The sequence below is a fragment of the Trachemys scripta genome, chromosome 8 (assembly GCF_013100865.1).
Source record: "Trachemys scripta elegans isolate TJP31775 chromosome 8, CAS_Tse_1.0, whole genome shotgun sequence".
Lineage (NCBI taxonomy): Eukaryota > Metazoa > Chordata > Testudines > Emydidae > Trachemys > Trachemys scripta.
In genome coordinates, this window is record NC_048305.1 from 14,618,343 (window position 1) to 14,639,604 (window position 21,262).

General features: G+C 41.8%; 1 protein-coding gene across 1 annotated transcript in view; it reads left to right on the forward strand.

The window, feature by feature from the left end:
- LOC117881455 (solute carrier family 22 member 5-like) overlaps positions 1–15,803 on the forward strand; it is a 38,988-nt gene extending 23,185 nt beyond the window's left edge. The window contains exons 5-10 of the mRNA XM_034778742.1: positions 3,362–3,488; positions 8,229–8,329; positions 10,921–11,135; positions 12,562–12,744; positions 13,479–13,614; positions 14,565–15,803. Of these exons, the coding sequence (XP_034634633.1) occupies positions 3,362–3,488; positions 8,229–8,329; positions 10,921–11,135; positions 12,562–12,744; positions 13,479–13,614; positions 14,565–14,652 (850 nt within the window). The 3' untranslated portion in view covers positions 14,653–15,803. The remainder of the gene's footprint in view (positions 1–3,361; positions 3,489–8,228; positions 8,330–10,920; positions 11,136–12,561; positions 12,745–13,478; positions 13,615–14,564) is intronic.
- The last annotated feature ends 5,459 nt before the right edge of the window (positions 15,804–21,262 follow it).

Genomic DNA, 21,262 nt, shown 5'->3' on the forward strand with positions numbered 1-21,262 from the left:
TCAATAGCTCTGGATTCACACTGATGTAACTGCTGGCTTCATACCAATAGCTGAAATTGGAATCTGGTCGATAAGTGTTATAGAAACACCCAAGTCCTACCTACACTTAAAGCTTCCACCAGTAGCACCGCATCAGTGGAGAATTACTGCTCTGAAGTTGGTTAACAGGGACCTGTAGTTTTCAACCTGTGGTCCCCGGATCCCTGGTGGTCTGCAGACTATGTCTAAGGGATCCACGAAAGGTGACTATGAAAATAAAGTTTCAGGCCCCAAAAAAGGCATTCCGTTTTTCTTACCAATCAAAAGTATGTGAATACGCCCACCTACAGGTCAAAACCCTGAAATGTTATCATTACCATAGAAACCCACAGTTTAGCGCCCTTTCTCACGTTGTGTCAAATGCCGTGCCAAGCAGGTGCAACATCAATAGTTGAATTCCATTCAGTCAGTTTTCAGTCTAAGACTTCTAAGATAAGGATCCGCAGACCACAGGTTGAATTTCCAAAGGGGGCCGCTCCTCCATTTGAGATTTTTTAGGGGTCTGCAAATGAAAAAAGGTTGAAAATAACTGACATAGATAGAACCTACATCTAAAGCTCTATCAGTAAAGAATTAACCTTCGCGCCAACACCTCTGGCCTATTACTAAAGCCTTCCTTAAGAACTTTCCGTAATATTACTTAATGAAGGATGGCTTAGTTGTTGGCATTATCATTAAGCTAGAGGAAATTTGTTGCACTTTTATTTTCTCACAGATAAATTTTTGTTCTCTTTGCACTTGGCTAGTCCTGTATTTATCTTAGCTTTTTCTATAGTATCCATCACTGTATTCTGATGCCTTCTGGGTGCATTCTGATGCCTTTGCCTACATATGGTCTTATTTAGTGATGCCCAGGGCTTTTCTGCTACATCTTTTTCAATTAGCTCCTCTAAATATCTAAGAGGTTATGTGCCCAAAAATAACTGCTGGCATATTTTATAGAATTTGGCTATCTTCTGCACCCACAAATCAGGCAGTTAAATGCAAAAGAGGTATAAAATGTATCTGCAAGTACAAGGTATGTAGGTGCAAAATCCAAGGCCAAAATGAGACTGTTTTACAAAAAGCCTTTATATGTATACTGAATCTCAGGGCCTTTGCCCCCATATTTGGAGAAAGTTCTAAGCTGGTTTCTAGTGCTGTTTGGAATTGCTTTCAGGATTCTGACTCTTACCTTCCTGTCTGTATGGGTTGGTGTGTGCTTTTCCCCTTGTGACTCCAGGTTTAACTTGTTTGTCTTTGCATTTTGTTGTTTGGGATATTTTACAGATACTTCATTTATGTTTATTCATGAATGGAGTAAACTAAAGTAAATATCTGCTTATCTGTTTTAAATCTCTGTACAGTATCATCAGTCAACCAGTTATGGAAAAGGACATACAGTCTAGACACAATTTTTGTGGGGCCAAGACAAAATAAAAATGCTATCTGGGTGCAGTCTGTGCAGCTGCAATTTACTGGACACTGTCGGATCAAATTTTACCCAACATTTATGTTTTATTTTTAAAAAAATTACTAGAAGTGCTTCCATCAAATTGAACAAACAGTTCAATACAAACAAGCTTTACAGAATAAATTGACATTCTCCTCTACAGCGATTGCAACCTGAACAATGCAGCACTGTGCTAGTTTGTGAGAACCAAATATCGAAGTTGACCGTGCTGGGTGAAATGCCATTTGTAGCAGGAACAAAATTAGAACTTTAAAATGTTCACTTTTAATAAACCTAGTTAATTTGTACCATGGGAAGGGAAATATTTTTCTCAGGATTGTTTTGTCATCACTGCTGCTGTCAGGCAAACAAGGAATAAACAACAAGCCATGTTAGTTTAAGGTCCATTAGAAACAATCAGTCAGATCCTGGCCCCTGGCTTCATCCCCTTTGCACTAGGTGAGGCTGATCAAGGGAGGAGAGTAGAAAGGTGGTGTAGAGCTACTTCCTACTCAAAACCTCCTCCAGAGTCCTGTGGCTTACTTTTTGAAAGGCGGGCTCTTGCCTAGCATTTTGGACAGAAGGGAATGATTAGCTCCTATTCCCATTGAAGTCCATGGACTTCGTTGAGAGTAGGATTAGGCTAAGAAAGGCAGAATTCGAGACCGCTGGTAGCTGGGAGATGAGTTGGGATTGAGGTCTGTGGAACTTTATTCAGAAAAAGCAGCATTTGGGCATCTATATGATTTCAGAATTTTCCTCCATTGAATACTGTTTTTATGGAACACGATAATCCTAAATAGTCCACAAGGTGGAGCTCCTTCTCTTCCTAGATTAGAGGTGGGCAAACTACGGCCTGCAGGCCACATCCAGCCCGCGGGACCGTCTTGCCCAGCCCTTGAGCTCCCAGCCAGGGGGGCTGGCCCCCGGCCCCTCCCCCGCAGCCATGCCGCCGCACGGGCAGCGCTCTGGGCGGCGAGGTTACGCACTCCTGCCAAGCAGAGCTGCAGCTTGTCTGGGTCCAGCCGGGCGGTGCGGCTGCCAGATATGCTGTTCTGAGCGGCATGGTAAGGGGGTTGGGGTTGGGGGGTTGTATAAGGGGCAGAGGGTCCCGGGGGGCAGTCAGGGGACAGGGAGCAGGCGGCGGTTGGATGGGGCGGAGGTTCTGGGGAGTGGTCAGGGGATGGCGGTTGGATAAGCGTGGGAGTCCCGGGGGGCCTGTCAAGGGGTGGTGGATAGGGGTCGGGGCAGTCGGGACAGGGACCAGGGGGGTTCGATATGGGGTGGGGTCCCGGAGGGGGCGGTTAGGGGACAAGGAGTGGGGGGGGGGTTGGATGGGTCAGGGATTCTGAGGGGGGCAGTCAGGGGGAGGGGACAGATAGGCACAGCCTTCCTACCCGGCTCTCCCAATGTGGCCCTTGGGCCAAAACATTTGCCCACCCCGTCCTAGATAGTAGGAAATACAATATATAATTGAGTCCACTTTCTCTTGTGAAGGCAACTTGTATATAGGTGTCTCATCCCACAGTGATATCTACAATTAACAACTTATATGGATCACTATCCAAATGTTACCCATCTACAGCACAACGTTGTGCACATAGTTTCGCCTTGCCTTTGTTTCTTTTGATAAAACGTTTTCTTCCTGTACTCTGCAAGTTTGATTTGTAGCTTAACTTTTTAGTCTCTTTTAAGTCCATGAACAAATTTCAATCTCTTTTTCACAGTATATGCTAATCTGCTTTGTATAAATGTGTGTGTTTTTGTTTTTAATCACTGCAAGGTACAGCACATTTTAAACTATTTATGCGTATGGCAATATGTATGTGTGTCTTTGCAGCAGTGGTCAGTGTGGAAATGCAGATGTTGTTGTTCTGAAACTTGTTGCAGGGTCGTTCCAGAATCTCCCCGGTGGCTGATCTCTCAAGGAAGAGTACAAGAGGCCGAAATCATCATCCGAAAGGCTGCAAAAACAAATGGTATTGGAGCCCCAGATGTAATATTTGACCCTATGGAGGTAAACTTTCATGTGTATTAAAACTGTCTTCCTGATCCTCTGGTTACTATTCAAGAAAATCCATTTCCAGATTTGTTATTCGGATTAAGGTAGTTCCTTTAACGTCCTAGGCACTTTCCAAACAGATAACAGATGTTCACCCATATGCTTCCTCTTCGTAAATCTTCTGAACCGCCGTGACTTCCATTCCATGAGCACTCCAGCCAGAAAGAAAACAAATCTCGGTGTTCTGCATTGTACCCGTTTGTGCCTTTTTGATTGTAGTCTCTTTAGGGCAGGCACTTTAATTTGTTTCATAGTTTACTTGTTGCTCTGTGGCTTGTACATACCCTGCACTGTAATGCAGTAAATCTTCTCCCCTGCTTGAGAATGGACTCTGTTTCTTTATATGAAACAGCTGACACATGCCCGTGAATTCTCACTTCTCAGGGTGCTGGAGCCTGGCCACATGGTGGGGAGATTCCAAGATATCATACAAGATGGACTTCGCTTTCAGATTTCCCCCAGCCATTGATTTTTGGATATAAAGATCATTGTCCCAGACAGAGATGTAAAGCCCCCCAATGGTGAAACAGAATAAGAGAGCACATAGCAAAACAGGCAAAAAACCTGGCCTTAAACTAAAGGGATGAATGAAAACCCATGGACCCCCACTTGCTATTTAGGACCATTCCTAGAGAAGGAGAGCCCCACTCAAATGATTTGAGGACTTCCCCTCAAAACTAGAGTCTAGCTATTTATTGTACTGTTCTCTAGTATAATAGAGCCCTGACCACATAAGATCTGTATCTTCCCTGAATAGGACCAAACCCAGTCAGGTTACAGAACTGTGCTACAGCCTGATTGGAGCCTTAAATCTCATGAGATTTCCAGCGCTCCCTGCTTTTGGCCAGGGCAGAGAGAGAGTGGGGACAGTCTTCTTCTGAGTCTTCAAATCCAATCTCTGGCACCAAAGAGCCTCTGAAACATTCTGTTAACTTAAACCAACACAAAACAAAACATCCGCAATCTTCTCTATGTCAACCTTTGTTGCTGCACCACAAATGTAGCCTGGCAAAAAAGCTGCCAATGTCTCTCTCTCTTTTTTTTTTTTAAATAAATGGAGATATCTTATCTCCTAGAACTGGAAGGGACCTTGAAAGGTCATTGAATCCAGCCCCCTGCCTTCACTAGCAGGACCAAGTACTGATTTTGCCCCAGATCCCTAAGTGGTCCCCCTCAAGGATTGAGCTCACAACCCTGGGTTTAGCAGGCCAATGCTCAAACCACTGAGCTGTCCCTCCCGCCAGTCACTAAGGGCTGGGTGTTGAATGTTAAAGGGAGAGACTGTAACTCCTCAGATTGTAAGCAGGGATTCATTGCAGGGATTGGGTCTACTTCTGTGCTTGGATAGTGTCCAACACAGTCCTGATCCCGGTCAGGCCCTCTGGGTACTACTGTAATATAAATATATCCAAGCTCAGCATTTCTCTAAAACCCTTTAGGAAGTCATTATTATGCACCACTTTCCTCTTCCCTCAGCCCCACCAATATTTCCCCCCCTCCTGGAAGTTTTCTTTCTGTCTGAGCTGGGCTGAAACAATGTAGGATTTGAGGTGGGAAAAGTGTGTGTTAATATCCAAACTTGTCTCATTTTTGGAAGTCACACTGACACCATTTGGGTCCCCCAGTGATCCTGGAGGATGAGGGACTCCTGGACTCTATTCAATTAAGGAGCAATGGGGTTTCAGATTATATAGAGTTACATTCAAAGCATCATTTCTGTCTCATACCAAATGATCGGCCCTCTCAGCCACTCCCATACCTTCCTTCTGGGACCTGCCCCATCGAGGATTTCATTGTCTGTGTATCCAGCTACTAATGGGCAGAGCCTCTTCTCACGGATAGCAACTGTTAGACTTACACTACATTCCTCTTTTTTTAGTTTCCTGTTTGTTGATTTCTTGGCAGCTACTGGTGACACAACAGTATAGTTCTTAATAAAGATCATACGATTTACAAGAAAGGGTGGAGAGTTGCACTGCTGCAAGCTGTTGACATGTGACATATTTGTCTTTAGGGGGCAGCTTGTTTTCAGGAAAACAAAACTCTAGCTCTTAATGCTACTAAAAATGTTAGGCTTTTTAATGGACGATGTTTTATAAAAACAACAAAAGGACCCTGCAAGGTGCTGAGGCTCCAGAGCTTGGGCTGCAGCCCGAGCCCGAATGTCTACACCACAATTAAACAGCCCCTTAGCCTGAGCCCAAGTCAGCTGTGACGGGCCAGCTGCAGGTGTCTGTTTGCTGTGTAGACATACCCTCAGAAATAGTTTACATTCACCCACAGTAGCTAGGGGGAGGGATAGCTCAGTGGTTTGAGCATTGGCCTGCTAACCCAGGGTTGTGAGTTCAATCCTTGAGGGGGCCATTTAGGGAACTGGGGTAAAAATCTGTCTGGGGATTGGTCCTGCTTTGAGCAGGGGGCTGGACTAGATGACCTCCTGAGGTCCCTTCCAGCCCTGATAGTCTATGATTCTATATCAGCCTTATTGGAAAGCTGCACTCACATTAGCTCAGATGCGATTTACAGCACATTGGTGAGGGTCTTTTGGTGTTGAGGAGTGAAGTTTAGGGCTGTTATTCACATTAGTAATTCTTATTCATGCAAGTAGTTCCTTTGATTTTAGTGGGACACATTGTGTGTATAAGGATTCCTCACATGGAAGGCAGTTCTCCCACCATTTTTCATGTAGAAAATACTTTACTCCACTATTATTCCCGTTGAAGTCAATGGAACTTCTTTCATGGTAAGGTAATATTCTGCGAGTAAGGGTAGCAGATTCAGGCTCAGTAAGATTGCAGGATTAGGCACTATGTAACTTTTGACAGTTTATTAGGATCAGAGTCTCCAATGCAGTTGGCTTATAGGGACTTGATTTGGTATGAACTATTTTGTACATTCTTACATTGAGAACTAGGGAATGCTGTGTTTATAGCTACTGTTACAACAGCCTCAAAGATAACACATTCCTTCCATTCTCTGCATGTGCAAACCTCACATTTATTTACATGCATCTCTATGCTTTGGCTGCAATTTAATCTCAGAATGACCTAGCTGAAAAGGATGTGGACAAACCAGAGATTTCCTCAATCTCCAGGAACCAGCTTGTTGTAAAAACAAGAAATGTAGAACTGAGGCTGATCAGGAAGTTGGGGGGTGTATCATAATATAGGGTTGGTCAGATGATAAAACCAGCGGTTGGATTGTCCAGCATACCTCTTGATTGTTGATTTGTATGGATTAAAGTAGTGAACGTTGTACCCCTAAAGTAATCTAATGCTGTAGGAGAAAATGCTTCTAAACAAAAACTTCTGAAACTTACAGTATCAGAGTGTACTGTAACATCATCTGCCTAGTGCCTATTGAAGTGCCAAATATTGTTTAGTATTATTACTAACATGCTTAGGGGGTTCAAAGAACCAACATAAATCCTGTCTTTAGAATTTGCCATTTTGAATTTAACTTGAGAGGAGAGAGAAACCTTCCACACAATTGTTCTTGATTGCCTTCACTCAGTGTTAATCTCCACATATAGCAGTGTATGGAATGACACTAACGTGCAAAAAGCTCTTCTTATTGCAGTTGTAGAAATGGAAGTTTTCACCTAAACATAAATTGCCAAGGGTGGATAAAAATCACGATTAAAAATGAAATCAGATTATTGTTTCCGTGTTGATAGTTCTTTACTTCTCATTTTATAGTCTTGAATTGCTAAAGTGGATGCTTGTACTTATTTCCTTAATTGGTTTCCTAAAAAAAAAAAAGATAAGTCCAGCATCATTGTTACTGTGAGAACCACACAAACTCAGATATGAAATTTGTGCTATATTTCCAACCAACACCGTCTTCTGATATATCAAACGTCCGCAAGTCAAGGATGCTGAAATGCTTCAACCAGGCTATTAAGGGTTTTCAATTTGAAGTCAGTGGGACTTATGCTCCTAAGTCACTTACATGCTTTGGAAAATCCCTCCCTAAGATACTTAAAAATAGGTTTAGGAGTCTAAAATTAGTCAGAAAAAATTAGTTCACAAATAACTTTTCATCTTTACTACTGAAGCAATTTTGTTTTGAAGTAACAAAATTTGTATGCCAATAAAAGTTTTGAGTAAAAATAGAATTTTACCCCCTGATACTGTAAACACGTATGCAGATGCGTAACTGTAGTCACATGAGACGTTCCATTGAAATCGAGGGACCAGTCATGTAACTGAAGTTACATACCTGCTGAAGTGTTTGCAGGATCAGAGCCTTAACTTTCAATATTTTGTCTCTTGCTGATAGCAGTTTTGCAAAGAGGACCCTACCAGTAATGACATTTTAAGAAAGCATTTTATAAATTAATTATAAATTTTAATTTAAAGTTGTAATAGCTCAAATTTTCAAATTAGTTTTACAAAGCCTGAACCAGATTTAAATCAGTGATTTTTTTTTTTTAAATCCTGTGATTTAAATCAAGGAATTTAAATAATGTAAAAGACTACTACTTCTCTTGGTAGTTTGTTCCAATGGTTAATTATCCTCACTGTTAAAAATTTCTGTCTTATTTATAATCACCCTGATTTAAATTTCTCTCCCTGTAAGGTGTCCTAAAGCCTCTCGAGATGTTTACTGCAGTCCATATTGCTCATTCAGAATAAACATTTTGCAATACAGAATTGGCTCTAATGACAATGTGTCCATGTATTTTTCCCCTAGCTGCAGGAAATGACTTCCCAGAAGCAGCAGACGCACACCATTTTGGACCTAGTGAGGACAAAAAATATTCGATTTGTCACTATTATGTCAGTGATTATTTGGTAAGCAATAGTACGCGCCTAGAACGCACGAGTACAAAGGCCGCTGAATGATAAGCACCTGCTGTTAGAAACTGCTGTAAAAAAAAAAAACCCTAAGGAAAAAGGAGGCACAGACAAAGTTATTAGCATAAAGTTGAAAGGCCAGTAAACATCTGGCTAATGCTACAAGATTCAGATTAAACAGATTGGTTTTTCATTTAAGGATTACAATAAGTGACTTTTTTCAGTAACTAATAAAAAAAGACTTGTGAGAAGAGTGAATATTGACCAATGTTGAATATTGACCTGTGTAGTTCTCACTGCTCTTGAACTTCTTGCAGGGATGTCTGCTGCCATTGTAAAAAGTGCATGGCCCACTCTGCCCTCCAACTTCATTTCCAGTAGCCACCATAGAGTATCTCTTAATGTCTTGGAAAAGCTGGCTAGTATCTCCTGCCCTACAAATAGTGTGCTCTGTATGTTTGGGGTATTAGTACTGGGAGTAGTATAGTATAGGGTGGCTGCAAATAAAGGGGTGATAACCCATCACACATCTCAAACTATATGAGATGTCTCTAGTGCCTCTGAACAAGTGAGAGCCCCCTAATCAAATCCCTTTGCCAGGCTTTAGGAGGTGGGGCGGAAGTCTGAGGCCTCATCATCACATAGTGTGTAAATCCCCCTACAAGAATGTTCTTTGAGAATCCATATCGGAGTATCAAGCTTTTCCAACATGACAGCCTAATGTAAACTGCTTTAGCGGGGGTGGTGGGTCTAGATTTGATGATGCTTTGAGCTCAGTAATACTTTTTGAAAGCACAGATTTGAATATACGGCAGAACAGCTGGGAATTCAGTCACAGGGTTCAAAGGGATAATTTTTTATCAGAACCATTCTTCTATCTCATTAAATTCTGCCAAACAATTATTGTTTGTAAATTATAGCTTAGGTTGCCAGGTCACACCAGGAAATCTGCAAGGCTGTAGTGACTTAAATATTTACTTAGTCATGAGGCTTTTCCTGGTACCTTACAGATGGCACGTTTACATCTCCACAAGTGCACTGATAGCTTCTTATTTTGTTTTAAGCAATTGAACCCTGAGCATTTTTTTGCTGTGCACGAACCCAGCAAGAAAAAACGAATTGTCTTTTGGATTGCAAACTCTTTGGTTATTTATTATATGTGCAGTTAGCATTATAGGGCTTGACCTCCTTGAGGCTCTAGGCCAGGGATCGGCAACCTTTGGCACACGGCCTATCAGGGAAATCCGCTGGTGGGCTGGGACGGTTTGTTTACCTCCAACATCCGCAGGTTCAGCTGATCGCAGCTCCCACTGGCTGCAGTTCGCCATTCCAGGCCAATGGGATCTGCGGGAAGCGATGTGGGCTGAGGGATATGCTGGCCGCTGCTTCCCGCAACCCCCATTGGCCTGGAACGGCAAACCACGGCCAGTGGGAGCTTTGATCGGCCGAACCTGCGGATGCTGCAGGTAAACAAATTGTCCCGGCCTGCCAGCGGATTTCCCTGACGGGCCATGTGCCAAAGGTTGCCGATCCCTGCTCTAGGCCTTGATAAATAATAATGATAAAGGTGAGAGCTCTGTGCCTACATGATTCATTCAGAGATTTCCCAGTACAATAGCTGTGACCGCCTCATTTCTTTAATGGTTGTCTCTTGTTGGTGAAATGTGACCTTCCTTGCTCAATGTCTCTCAAGATATCCTAGTTCTCTAGTTCTTTACAGGCACTCTTGTTGCAGAGCAACAGTGAAAACCCAGTTTTCTTTTTCTGAGTACAGTCCTCTCAGCACAGAGCTCCCTCTCCCCTTCCTTGTCTCTAGCTAATAATATCTAATATAGGCCTCATTTTAATTTTGGAAACAGATTGAGTTCACTAGTCTAGATTCCTAACTTTCATACTAAGACTACAATTTTTTATTAGTAGTAGTATGATTATTGTAATCACTCTAATATGGGTGCACCACTGTCCTTTACTTGGTGCATTCAGAAATCTTCAGCTCTATGTTAGAAACCCTCTATGCCAGCAACAATCAGAAGTTCTTCAGACAATGTAGCACGGACCCAGACTAAAAGTGAGGAATGCATGAATCGTTTTTGCTAGGTCTATACTGGAGAGAAATTGACATGGGCATCTAGTCAATCAAAGGTAGCGGAAGCCGTGTGTGGCCACTGTTGTTACAAGAGCTATAGTGAGGATCCAGTAGATTGTGCTTACATGGACTCATGCATCAGCAGGGCTAACAAATATCTCTGGAATCATCTAGTCGGATTCGATTCCTTTTTAAACTCAACAGGGGGTTTTAAAAAAAAGCTGGTTTAAATTCAGGAAAAAAATGGAAAGATAAATTCAGTCTCTAGAAGGCCTTGTCTGAGTCTGTTACACCACTGTGTACAGCAATAAATCTACCTGATACTAGCTTCAAAGCTGAGAGAGTCTGGTAGGCACTGACATTCCTTACATAGGCAAATCAATGTTAATATTTTGCACAGTAATTATGTGAGAGGCACTTGGCAGTCTGTGGCCATAGGAGGCTGAGGGAGAGAGGAACAAATCTGTCTGTCTGATTCTTTCCTATTTTCTGTGTCTTTCAGGATGATAATCTCTGTAGGCTATTTTGGCCTCTCACTTGACACTCCTAACTTGCATGGTGATGCCTACGTAAACTGCTTCCTCTCAGCGGTTATCGAAGTTCCAGCCTACATTATAGCCTGGGTGCTTCTCCGAAATCTCCCGCGACGATATTCGATGGCTGCTGCATTATTCTTGGGAGGCTGTGTCCTTCTCTTCATTCAGCTGGTCCCTCCACGTATGAACTTTTTAGCTGATATCAATCAGATTTTTTTAATGGGTAAATTCCAGTGCCTAGCACTGGGCAACTATATGAAGTACTGTGGAGGAGAAGAATCTTTCTCCAAAGCTGTAGACCAAATGCAGATTCTCCTTACCCATCCTTGCCCTTTCCCTCCACGTCTGCTTGCTGCTGCACAGGGAGCTCATGTGACACCAGGGGTATGTCTAGAGCTGCAGGTGTAATTTCCAGCTCGGGTAGACTTACCTGTGCTAGCTCTGATCGAGCTAGCATGCTAAAAATAGAAGTGCAACCCTGGTAGCACAAGCAACGGGGCAGGCTAGTGGGACGGTATGATCATGTCTGAAACCCTAGGTACATACTCGGAGTAACTAGCCCTTTCTCCCACCCATGCTGCCATGGTTGCATTTCTATTTTTAGTACACTTGCTCAATCAGAGCTAGCACAGGTATGTCTTCCTGGGGTGGAAATTACATCTCCAGCTCTAATGTAGACATACCCAGTGTCAGATACATTCCTAAGCTTTTTCTTTCTCTAAAGTAAAGATAGTTTGTTCTCTTTATGGTCTGTTAAGATTCAGACTCTAGTCTGGTTTTGCCCTAATTTACACCCCTGGAGTCCCAATAAATTCATGGTGTGGGACAAGGTGTAGACCAAATGGAGTAGTCAATTGGGTGGCACCAGAAGCTGGCATAATTCTGCAGAACTTATCTCCAGAAGAACCAATTGTCAATAATGTTTTTCCTACTTTGGTCTCATTAAGAACTTGAATTTCAGGAGAGCTATTAGGTAGCCTTTGTTATAAATAACAATACTAAAAGTAAACAAGTGTCAATACTTTTTTTAAAAAGTGAATGTTTGCCAATTAAAACATATTTGAAGGAAGGTATCTCATACTTAGAACCCCACCATTAAGTAGCCTTCTGCTAAGTACACTAGAGATCGTTACCATACTGATCTGTTGATGGCTTTGACCATGTGTTTAGGGCTTGGTGTATAAGCATGTTATTGCAAATCAAAGAATAATTAAATGAAAGGGAGAACTGTCTTGCTTATTCTCAAAGAGTGAAAGGTGGGTTATATTATTTGCTACTCCTGGTCTTTAAATCACCTGTACATTGGTATGTGTTTTATTACAAAGCTCATCCCACTAGCTAGGGTTGAACCAGGATCTTAGAAATACATTGGCAATGTGTTTCTCCTTAAGCTGTCTCTCTGTTCTCAAACTTTATAGGTGGCAGGACTGGATGACCTTAGGAGAAAGATGGTTTTATTTTATTAAGAGTCTTTATGTTAAAATGAATCAACCAAGAAACCCCAACACTGGAATTAAGTTGACGAGAAGCGAAAAATAAAAATGGCGTTAATAGATGCAGTGACTTGTTACAGTTTGATTGATGTTCTGATTGAATCTCCCTTTCAGACCTTCACATCCTGTCCATTATCTTGGTGATGCTGGGTAAATTTGGGATCACATCTTCCTTTTCAATGGTTTACGTTTACACTGCTGAGCTATACCCAACAGTCGTGAGGAATATGGGAGTTGGAGCGAGTTCCATGGCCTCCAGATTGGGCAGCATCCTCTCACCTTATTTTGTTTACCTTGGTAAGATACCAGCTATTGTATCTCCTGCCAAATTGGCTACTGTTGAAAACAGAATCGAACAGCTGCAAGTCTAGGCTGATTTCTGTAACAGGGAATCAGTGCTTCAGTATGTCTTTAAAGTCACGCTCTCATGTTGCCTTGTAAAGTCCAAGCTATTGCCCTATATTTGTCGCAGATTAGTCAACAAATATGCTATAACAGAATCTCAGCTGCTTCTACTCTTCTCAGTGAGTAACCTCAGGTCACAGAAGGCATTTAGAAATTCTAACATTGCTCAATACTTTGTGATTTGGAAACACAGAACTCGAAGAAATTATGCCCATATAATAGGATCTGTATTTGGCCATTAGTTTCCTAAAGAACATTTGGCCTCAAAAAATCACTGAACAATGATATCTGCGTATTAAAGTATCTCTTCCTTAGGCTTCTGAGGCGACATCCTATGTGGATGAATGGGGCAGTTCACTTTTCTCTCTCAGCTTTTTTTTTTTCAGGCTGTCTGGAGACTCAGGGAAATGCCAATAAGAACGGATTTTTACCATGTGAAAGTTATCTTTGCAACCATGTGGACTACAGACTTAACTTTTTTTAACAAACGTTTATATCTTGCAGCCCAATGGTACTGCAATTTAGACCGCTGTATGTTTGCATTATACACAGGACCCAAATATTAACCACTGGTTCATCCTGGTGGTGATGGAAACCTGAGGTCAGCATGTCCTATGTTCTTTTAGGTGCCTATGACAGATTCCTGCCTTACATCCTCATGGGAAGCCTGACTGTGCTGACGGGAATCCTTACTCTGTTTCTCCCAGAAAGTTATGGCACGCCTCTCCCAGACACCATAGAGCAGATGCTGCGGGTTAAAGGGTAAGTGTTACCTTCTAATCTTCTCTCTTAAGAAAATTATACCATCTCTGAGAAAAATGTCCACATAAAATACAGTTCCCTCTTAGCTGTTTGATTCCTGGCTGTCTTTTGGGGGTGGTAAACTAAAAAAAAATTAAGATCTCAAATCAGCAATAGAATTGACCAAATGGAACTCCACTGAGTTACAGCAGAGATGACTATCGGCAATATGCTGTGCATATCATACATCGTGCTGCTTGAAAGTTGTTCACAAATTGGAGGGAGCTCTTAGAAGAGGAACAAAAAAGTTTAAGGAGTTGTAAGGATTAAAGTACGAGAAACAACTGAACAAGCAAATTAAATGGAGCATAGGTAGGCACGTATAGCTTGTCTCTGATGGGTTTACACAGGTGTCATTAAAGGAAGAATTTAGCCCTACTAATGGAATTTAATTGTGATTCTGTTGACGATTCATGAGCCTGAATAGAATTCAAGTCATTCTTTCAGAGTTGGGTGGCTCTGTGTACATGAGTACACAGTGCCCACAGGAAATAAACATGTGAAAAATGAGCTATTTTATGTAGTCTTTTTAGGAGTATAACCACATTTAAGATATTTAACATAAACATCCTTGACATGTAGCAAACATGGTAAAAATGTTGAAATGTTGTTTCATAATATGAAAGTTCATCATCCAAATAATTTCTCCTGATTCAAGTATAGGTAAAAAGTCCCTTGGGTATCAATCGGAAGTGTTCAGCACTTTCAAATCACAATGGTATCACAAGGTCATTGAGAGTTTTCAGCACTTCATTTTCTGATTTAGGAAGATGCATAAGCATTTTAAAGTAAGGCACATGCTTAGGTACTTTGCTGAATCAGGGCCCATATGGACAAACTTACATTTAGGATTTTGGAGGGTACTGTTTTAATTAGAACTTGCACTATTTGTTATTTTTCCTTGTTTACAGACTCAAGTACAGACATACATCTAATAGCAAAAGGGTTTCAAAGGATGAAGAAGAAAGCCCAGTGATTCTTAAAAGCACGGCTTTTTGATGACACTACACTGTATACTTCATGATGGACTGAAAAGTAAACTGACTTTTCTTTTAATTTTCCTTCCAGAAAGGGCTAGTAGCAACACTTTGTGTCCTGTAATTATAAACTTATTTATTAAACGAAACACTGTTTTTAGTACGTTCTTTTTATATGAACGTAGATACTGTATATCCCTTCATGAGATCTCCATCCACAGTCATTTAATGTATCAAAACCACAGAACTATGTTGGATAAACCCAGTTTATAATTTTAAGAATTACTACGACACTCTTGCTATAGACCTCAATATCTAAAAGGTGCTTGTCACTGAGTGCTGATGGAGTGACTTCAGTCCTTAACGAGCTTAAGATAACTCATGTTAACAAGAGTTAAAAATTGCCAGCTCTTTCCAAATTGTAAGAAAAGGCTGCTAGTGATACTGGATTTCTCGACATGCACAAACACACATATCTGCCCGCAGGCAGGGAGCTTTTTATAAAGTAACAAAGGTGGTGAAAATACCTGGCTTGGCAATTTTACATCAGAACATAAATCATACACAGGTGGCTTTGCACAAGATTAATTCCTGAACAACTTCAGGGATGAAAAAAGAAAAACTTTGACAAATGAATTTGAAAACTTGACTTTATTTTATCTGGAAATGGATTGAGAAGATTTTCTTGCACAAATCATTTGCAATATTTAAGTTTTGCTAGCAAAGTAATTCTGATTGTTTCAAATATCTTTTTAATATGACCACAGGGTGAAGTTGTTTACATCTGGTATTGGGGTGTGTCCTATTCCAGGTGCTTATTTATTTTTAAAACTATAAATAGGTTTCATCTGTATTTCTTTTATCCTTTAGGATACAGTATGTAAGCTAATCCTTCGAAGTCTTTTGTACAGTTTGATTCGGGGCATTATGTCTATTTTCAAAACTTTCTATTTCCTGTTTTGTTCTTTTTTTTTTTGTCAGTTTCCTCAACATGGAGGGCTAAATTCCACTCTCAGGTGTACCCTGTGCACTCACATAAAATTGAATGTGCGGGGGTTACATGGGTATAATAAAGATCAATATTTAGCCTCAAGACCTGGCCATAAGCTCGACTCAGAGCCAAGAATGTCATTTCACATGTTCTGTTTTCTCACAAATATCATGAAATCAGTGAAAAAATTTGTAAAGAGCAAAACCAAGAAATCGTGTTGAAAATCTGCCAAGAGCCAATTCCTTTGATTGCAGAAGCTGCCTTCGTAGCATTTGTGTTTCTTTCAGGAAAACTTGTTTCTTTCTCATTTGGACAATGCTGAAAGCACATTTCTTCACACTGGGACAGGTTTAAGAAATGAATTTCATGAAGCATTCTGTGGTACTTTAATTTTTTTGGAACGGTTTAATAAATAGTCTTACCTTTCAGTAATCAAAGCTGTTAGAGGCTTTTCTTTCTGGAAAAGCAGCCATTTACAAACATTTAACATTTTACTACTGTGTTAAATTTAGCAGCAACTAATTATCCTGATAGCCAGCGTGCCTTATTCTCTCCTTGAAGACCATGCTGTAGCAACAGGTTTGGTACAGTGCCTCCTGCCTTATAGAAGTATGTTGTAGACCCTTCCTCTCTTTCTTGTCCTTACTATGTGCATGCACATTGCATGTGCTGTATGTGTGTGAGTTGATCCTGATCTGATTCTGTAGTCCTGCCTGCCCACAGCTAAAGTTGTGAGATTTTATGTACTTTAGCCCGATCTATTCAATCTCTATCAGATGTGCCATTGGTATGTCTTTCATCATCTGATGGAAGTAACTACAAGTTGGCAAGTGTTACTGTGTTTTGGGGTATAGAACTGACATTATCCTATGTAAAAGGGAGCTGCAAGGAACATGCAAGGCCCCTATTAACTTTTAAAGGGAGATTCTTTGTTTCTCGCCCTGCCCTTCTACATTTCCTTGTCCTGTTAGGGCCATTATGAGATCTGGAGTGAGATTTGCAAAATTGACACAGGTCAACACCATACTCTACACTGGTCTCAAATCATACACCACTGCCTTATAAAATCCACTTGGCAGGGATTTGTCACTCTGTCAAGACAAGAGCATCTGCTTTGGGTAACTCTGGTTACAGTGTTTTGACTATATTTGCATTTTCCCCGCCTAAGAATTGCACTTTGCAACATTCCTACCAGAAGGGCACAAACAGCCTCTTAGAGAGCATATGTCTACACTTTGCACTGGGGGTGTAATGCCCAACTCTAGGAGACACGCCTGCATTAGCTATCAGTGAGCTAGCCTGCTAAAAACAGAATGTAGCTGCAGCAGTGCATGTGGCAAGAGGGGCTAATAGCACCAAACACATGGAATTACACCTCGAGGTCAAAGTGCAGACATACTGACTTTCTGTGTCCTATGCATGAGATCATTGGAATCTGTTCTAAAATATAACTTGAAGTCTTACAGCATGTGGGCTTTTAACTGATGCCTAATCTAAAACTGGAATTAACTCCTGGCCAAGGTCTGAAATGCCCTTAACAACTCATTTAGCTGTTACTTTCCTCCACTGATTTATTCCGTTATGTCACTGGACAATGAGATTTTCTTTTTTAAATGTTCCAATGTTTACTGAGCAATCTTGAGGACAATGGTTGAGCCAGCTGAACGGGGAATTTCTCAGTTGTGATGCAAGGCAGATATACCATGGCAATAATGAACAATTCTGATATCACAGCATGTATTTTAGTGCACATTAGTCTTCTAAAAATGGAAAATATAACACAAAATATCCTCCATGCTGCTGCAAAGTGTATGGATATTAATGCCGTATATACTCGTTCATAAGCCAAAGATTTTTGGTAAAAAAGTGACACATCAAAGAGCAGGGGTCGGCTTATAAATGGGTCTACACCAAAATTTGATGATTTTAAACTCTATGGAATCATTGAATTGAATCTCTAATACATTGTCATTTTGTTTACTTGAAGTGTCTGCAGGCATGGAGCCCCTCAGCTCCCTGTAGCCGCGGTTCGCCATTCCCAGCCAATGGGAGCTGTGGGAAGTGGCACGCGACTTCCCGCAGCTCCCATTGTCTGGGAACGGTGAACCGCGGCTATAGGGAGCTGAGGGGATCCATGCCTGCAGACGCTCCAGGTAAACAAAATGTCCCAACCCGCCAGTGGCTTACCCTGGCAGGCCGGGAGCCAAAGTTTGCCAAGCCCTGAAATATAAGGTCAGCTTATGAAAGGGTCATACGTTTTTTGCTATTTTTACCTAACCATCTTGGGGGGGTCGGCTTATAAACGAACAGGCTAATGAACAAGTATGTACGGTATATTAATCTGATTCCCATTTGACAGTTTATCCCATGCACTGTTTTCACAATTGGTTTTGTTAATGGGTGGCACTACCCACCTTGGTTATTTTTCGGTATGACTCAGTGGATTCTCTGATCTTGAAAAGAATGCACTAATTTTAGTAAAATAAAAACTAGCTCAGAATCTAACTGAAATATTCCTCCTATGTTCTTTTGGAGATGTATGTTAATAAGATCAATGTGCAGATGAAGAGAGTCACAGATAAAATCTAGACTAGAGGAACACTGAAAATGATTACCTGAATCAACAGTGACATCAGTAATGGCAATAGAAGGTAAGGTCTGGAGGTGCTTAGCACAATTGTAGATACTTGTAGAACATTTTGGTGGCACCATATTGTATCTAAACTTTGGCAGAGTCATTTTGAGTGCTACATGTTCAGACCTTTGTAGCTTCAAGACATCATCTCAGTAATGGTCTTTAAAGATTCTGTTGGCCTGTCACTTATTTTTAGTGTTTTGTAGGTTGGGGTGGCATTGGGGCCTTCTGAACTGCTCTGATCTGAATATAACCTTTTTACAAACTGAGGTTTTTGGAAATGCTCCATTTTTTCTAAAAAAAGCCAACACGTAAATTTAATAGAAGCCTTCCTCCTTCCATGAATCACTTTCTAAACCAGAAAGACCCCTATGAAAGTAACATTAGAACAGGGTCCTTTAGTACCAGTAGAGTTCCAAGGTGAGGTCATCAAGGTGTGCTGTATAATTCCATCTGCTATTATGTAAAGGCTTTTAAAATTGTACCATTTTTCATTTTTACAAGTATGTTAGTTAACAGCAGATATAGTATACAGAACATAAATATGTGGCTATAAAGAAGACTTTAACTGTGCTTCAGTTAATAACTGAGGGCCCTGTTCTGTCATCCTTACCTTAGTCTGTGGGTAGTCCTATTGTTTTCCAAGGATTAAAGTACTACTCATTGGAAGGGTGGCAAAATCTACCCCTGAATGAGGGGTTGTGCTAAGATGGTAAATTCACTGTAATATTTACACCAGGGTAGCATGCAAAATGGATTCAGGCTGGCTTAAATCTACAAAAGCTGGAAAATTCAGAATGGCTCATGCATTCTTTTCCTCATCTGCTAGGAATCACTGCCTGTATGATACATAAGATTCCTTGCTGATAGACAACCCCCACCATCGTTATGAGAGACATGGCGTAGTGGTCATGAGCACAGGGCTAGGATCCAGGAACACCCAAGTTCTAATCCTAGCTCTGAGATTGACTCCCTTTATCATTTTGGACAAGTCACTTTGGCCTTGGTATCTCCAGTAAAATGGAGGTAATACCACCTCTCAAGGGTGTTGGAATTAATGAATGTTTGTGAAGAGTTATGTAAATGCTCAGGATGATTATCTGCCATTTCTGGGCACTAGTTAGAATTTTTAGCTTTACTTCTGAATCTGGCTATGAATTTAACATTATAATATAGTGTTAATTTTAATTGGTTATTGTTTTGTAGCACCTGCTGCCAGCTGATCTCAGAGCACTTGTGACGTTAGCTTCACCAGTGCTGGTACACCACCCCCTTTCGTACTCCTAAATTACAGATTGGGAAAGATAGGCACAAAGAGGAGGTGGCCAGGGCCCCATAGAAAGTCTGTTACAGAGCCAGGTGTAGAATCTTGGTTTTCTAGTCCCCGATCCTGTGGTTTCACTCACAAACTCCTTCCCTGGTGCTACGTAAAACCGCACTTTTGAGAGTGCTTCCTTTTGAATATAGGGCACATTTAAAATTTACATTATTCTCCCAAGTGCATGGTGAGACTATCTTCTTTCAATAGCTTTTCATTTGTTCAGAGGATCCATAATAATACTGCCATGGTGTAGAAGATGTCTTGGAAAGTGCTTGCCATTGGTGCGGTAGACGCCTGGCTTGACACCACAACTGTGCCCTTTATGTCCTGGCTCCAAGTGGCTCATCCATTATTATAAATTGCTCTCTAAGGCCCTAAACCTGCAAGCACTTAAGTAGCTTCACTCACTGGTGTAGTCCTATTGCACTCAGTGAGACTCCTCCTGTGAATAAAGTTGTCTGTGTTACTATTTGTAGGATTGGGGCCCTAAACTTGGACAGCTGGAAATGATTTGATGACAACATGAAATCAGCTTACATAGTGTAGTGCCTTGCTTGCAAATGCATTCTGGGGCACTTTATGATACCACTTATGCCCAGAGCCTTGTATATAGAAAGCCAAATATTTTCAAAATCAAAGAGTGGTTTCTTCTGGTGAATGTAAATACTCTTTAAGTATAACAAGGTTGATTTAAAATAGTTGATTCTTAAAGCATTTTCCTGTAAAAATTGTGATATGATTATTTGTAATATTCTGAATAAAATCATTCTAAAGAGAACTCCAAATATGAAGTGTTGTCCTGGTGTTCTTTTATGCCTTCATGGTTTTTTTCTTTTTGTTAGCCAGATGAAATATGGACTGTCCAGTGCCTTTTTGGCCACCCCTCCTCCCTTTTTCAAACCTTCCAGGCCTTATCATGCTTCATCTCACATGGCAAGAGGCCGTTTCTCATGGATTTCAAGTCAAGTTTGCTCTAAGCAAATGTCACGCTTGGGTCTTCACCAAGGGGAGCATTGCCAGTTTCCACAGCCAAATGAGTGCAGGCTGCAGGCTTGCAAAGAGGTGACTGGGATGCAAAGGAATTATGTAACCCATGCCCGCTTGGTGTGGTTCTCTGTCCTTCTCTAGTGGCACCTTAGACCATCTAGAGCAGGGGTCGGCAACCTATGGCACGCGTGCCAAACACGGCACGCGAGCCGATTTTGAGTGGCACGCAGCTCCCTGCCGCGGCCCCAGCCCCACTCAGCCTCCCCGCCCACCGCTCTCCGCTGCGGGGGCAGGAGGCAGAAGCTTGGTCCTGCGGCAGCCAAGCTTCCCCCAGCCCCCACTTCTTCCCCCAGCGTGCTGCTTTCCTGCTCCTCCTCTCCGTCCCTGGCCAATCAGCTGATGGCCCTAGCGAGGGGGAGGGGGAAGAGCGGCAGCGTGCGCACAGCTCCGTAGAGGACGGAGAGAGAGGTAGGGATGGAGCCTGGGGGATGGGGGTGGAACAGGGCATATCCCTTCCAGCCCCCTGCCATGAGATGCTCAGGGCAGGGGACTGGGAGCACCCCCAGGAGCCGAACACCCCAGCCCTCTGCCCTGACCCCCCCCAACACACACCCAGCCTTCTGCCCTGCACCCCCACAGCCCCATCCCTCTCCCCTGAACCCCCCACACACACTCAGCCCTCTGCCCTGCACCCCCCA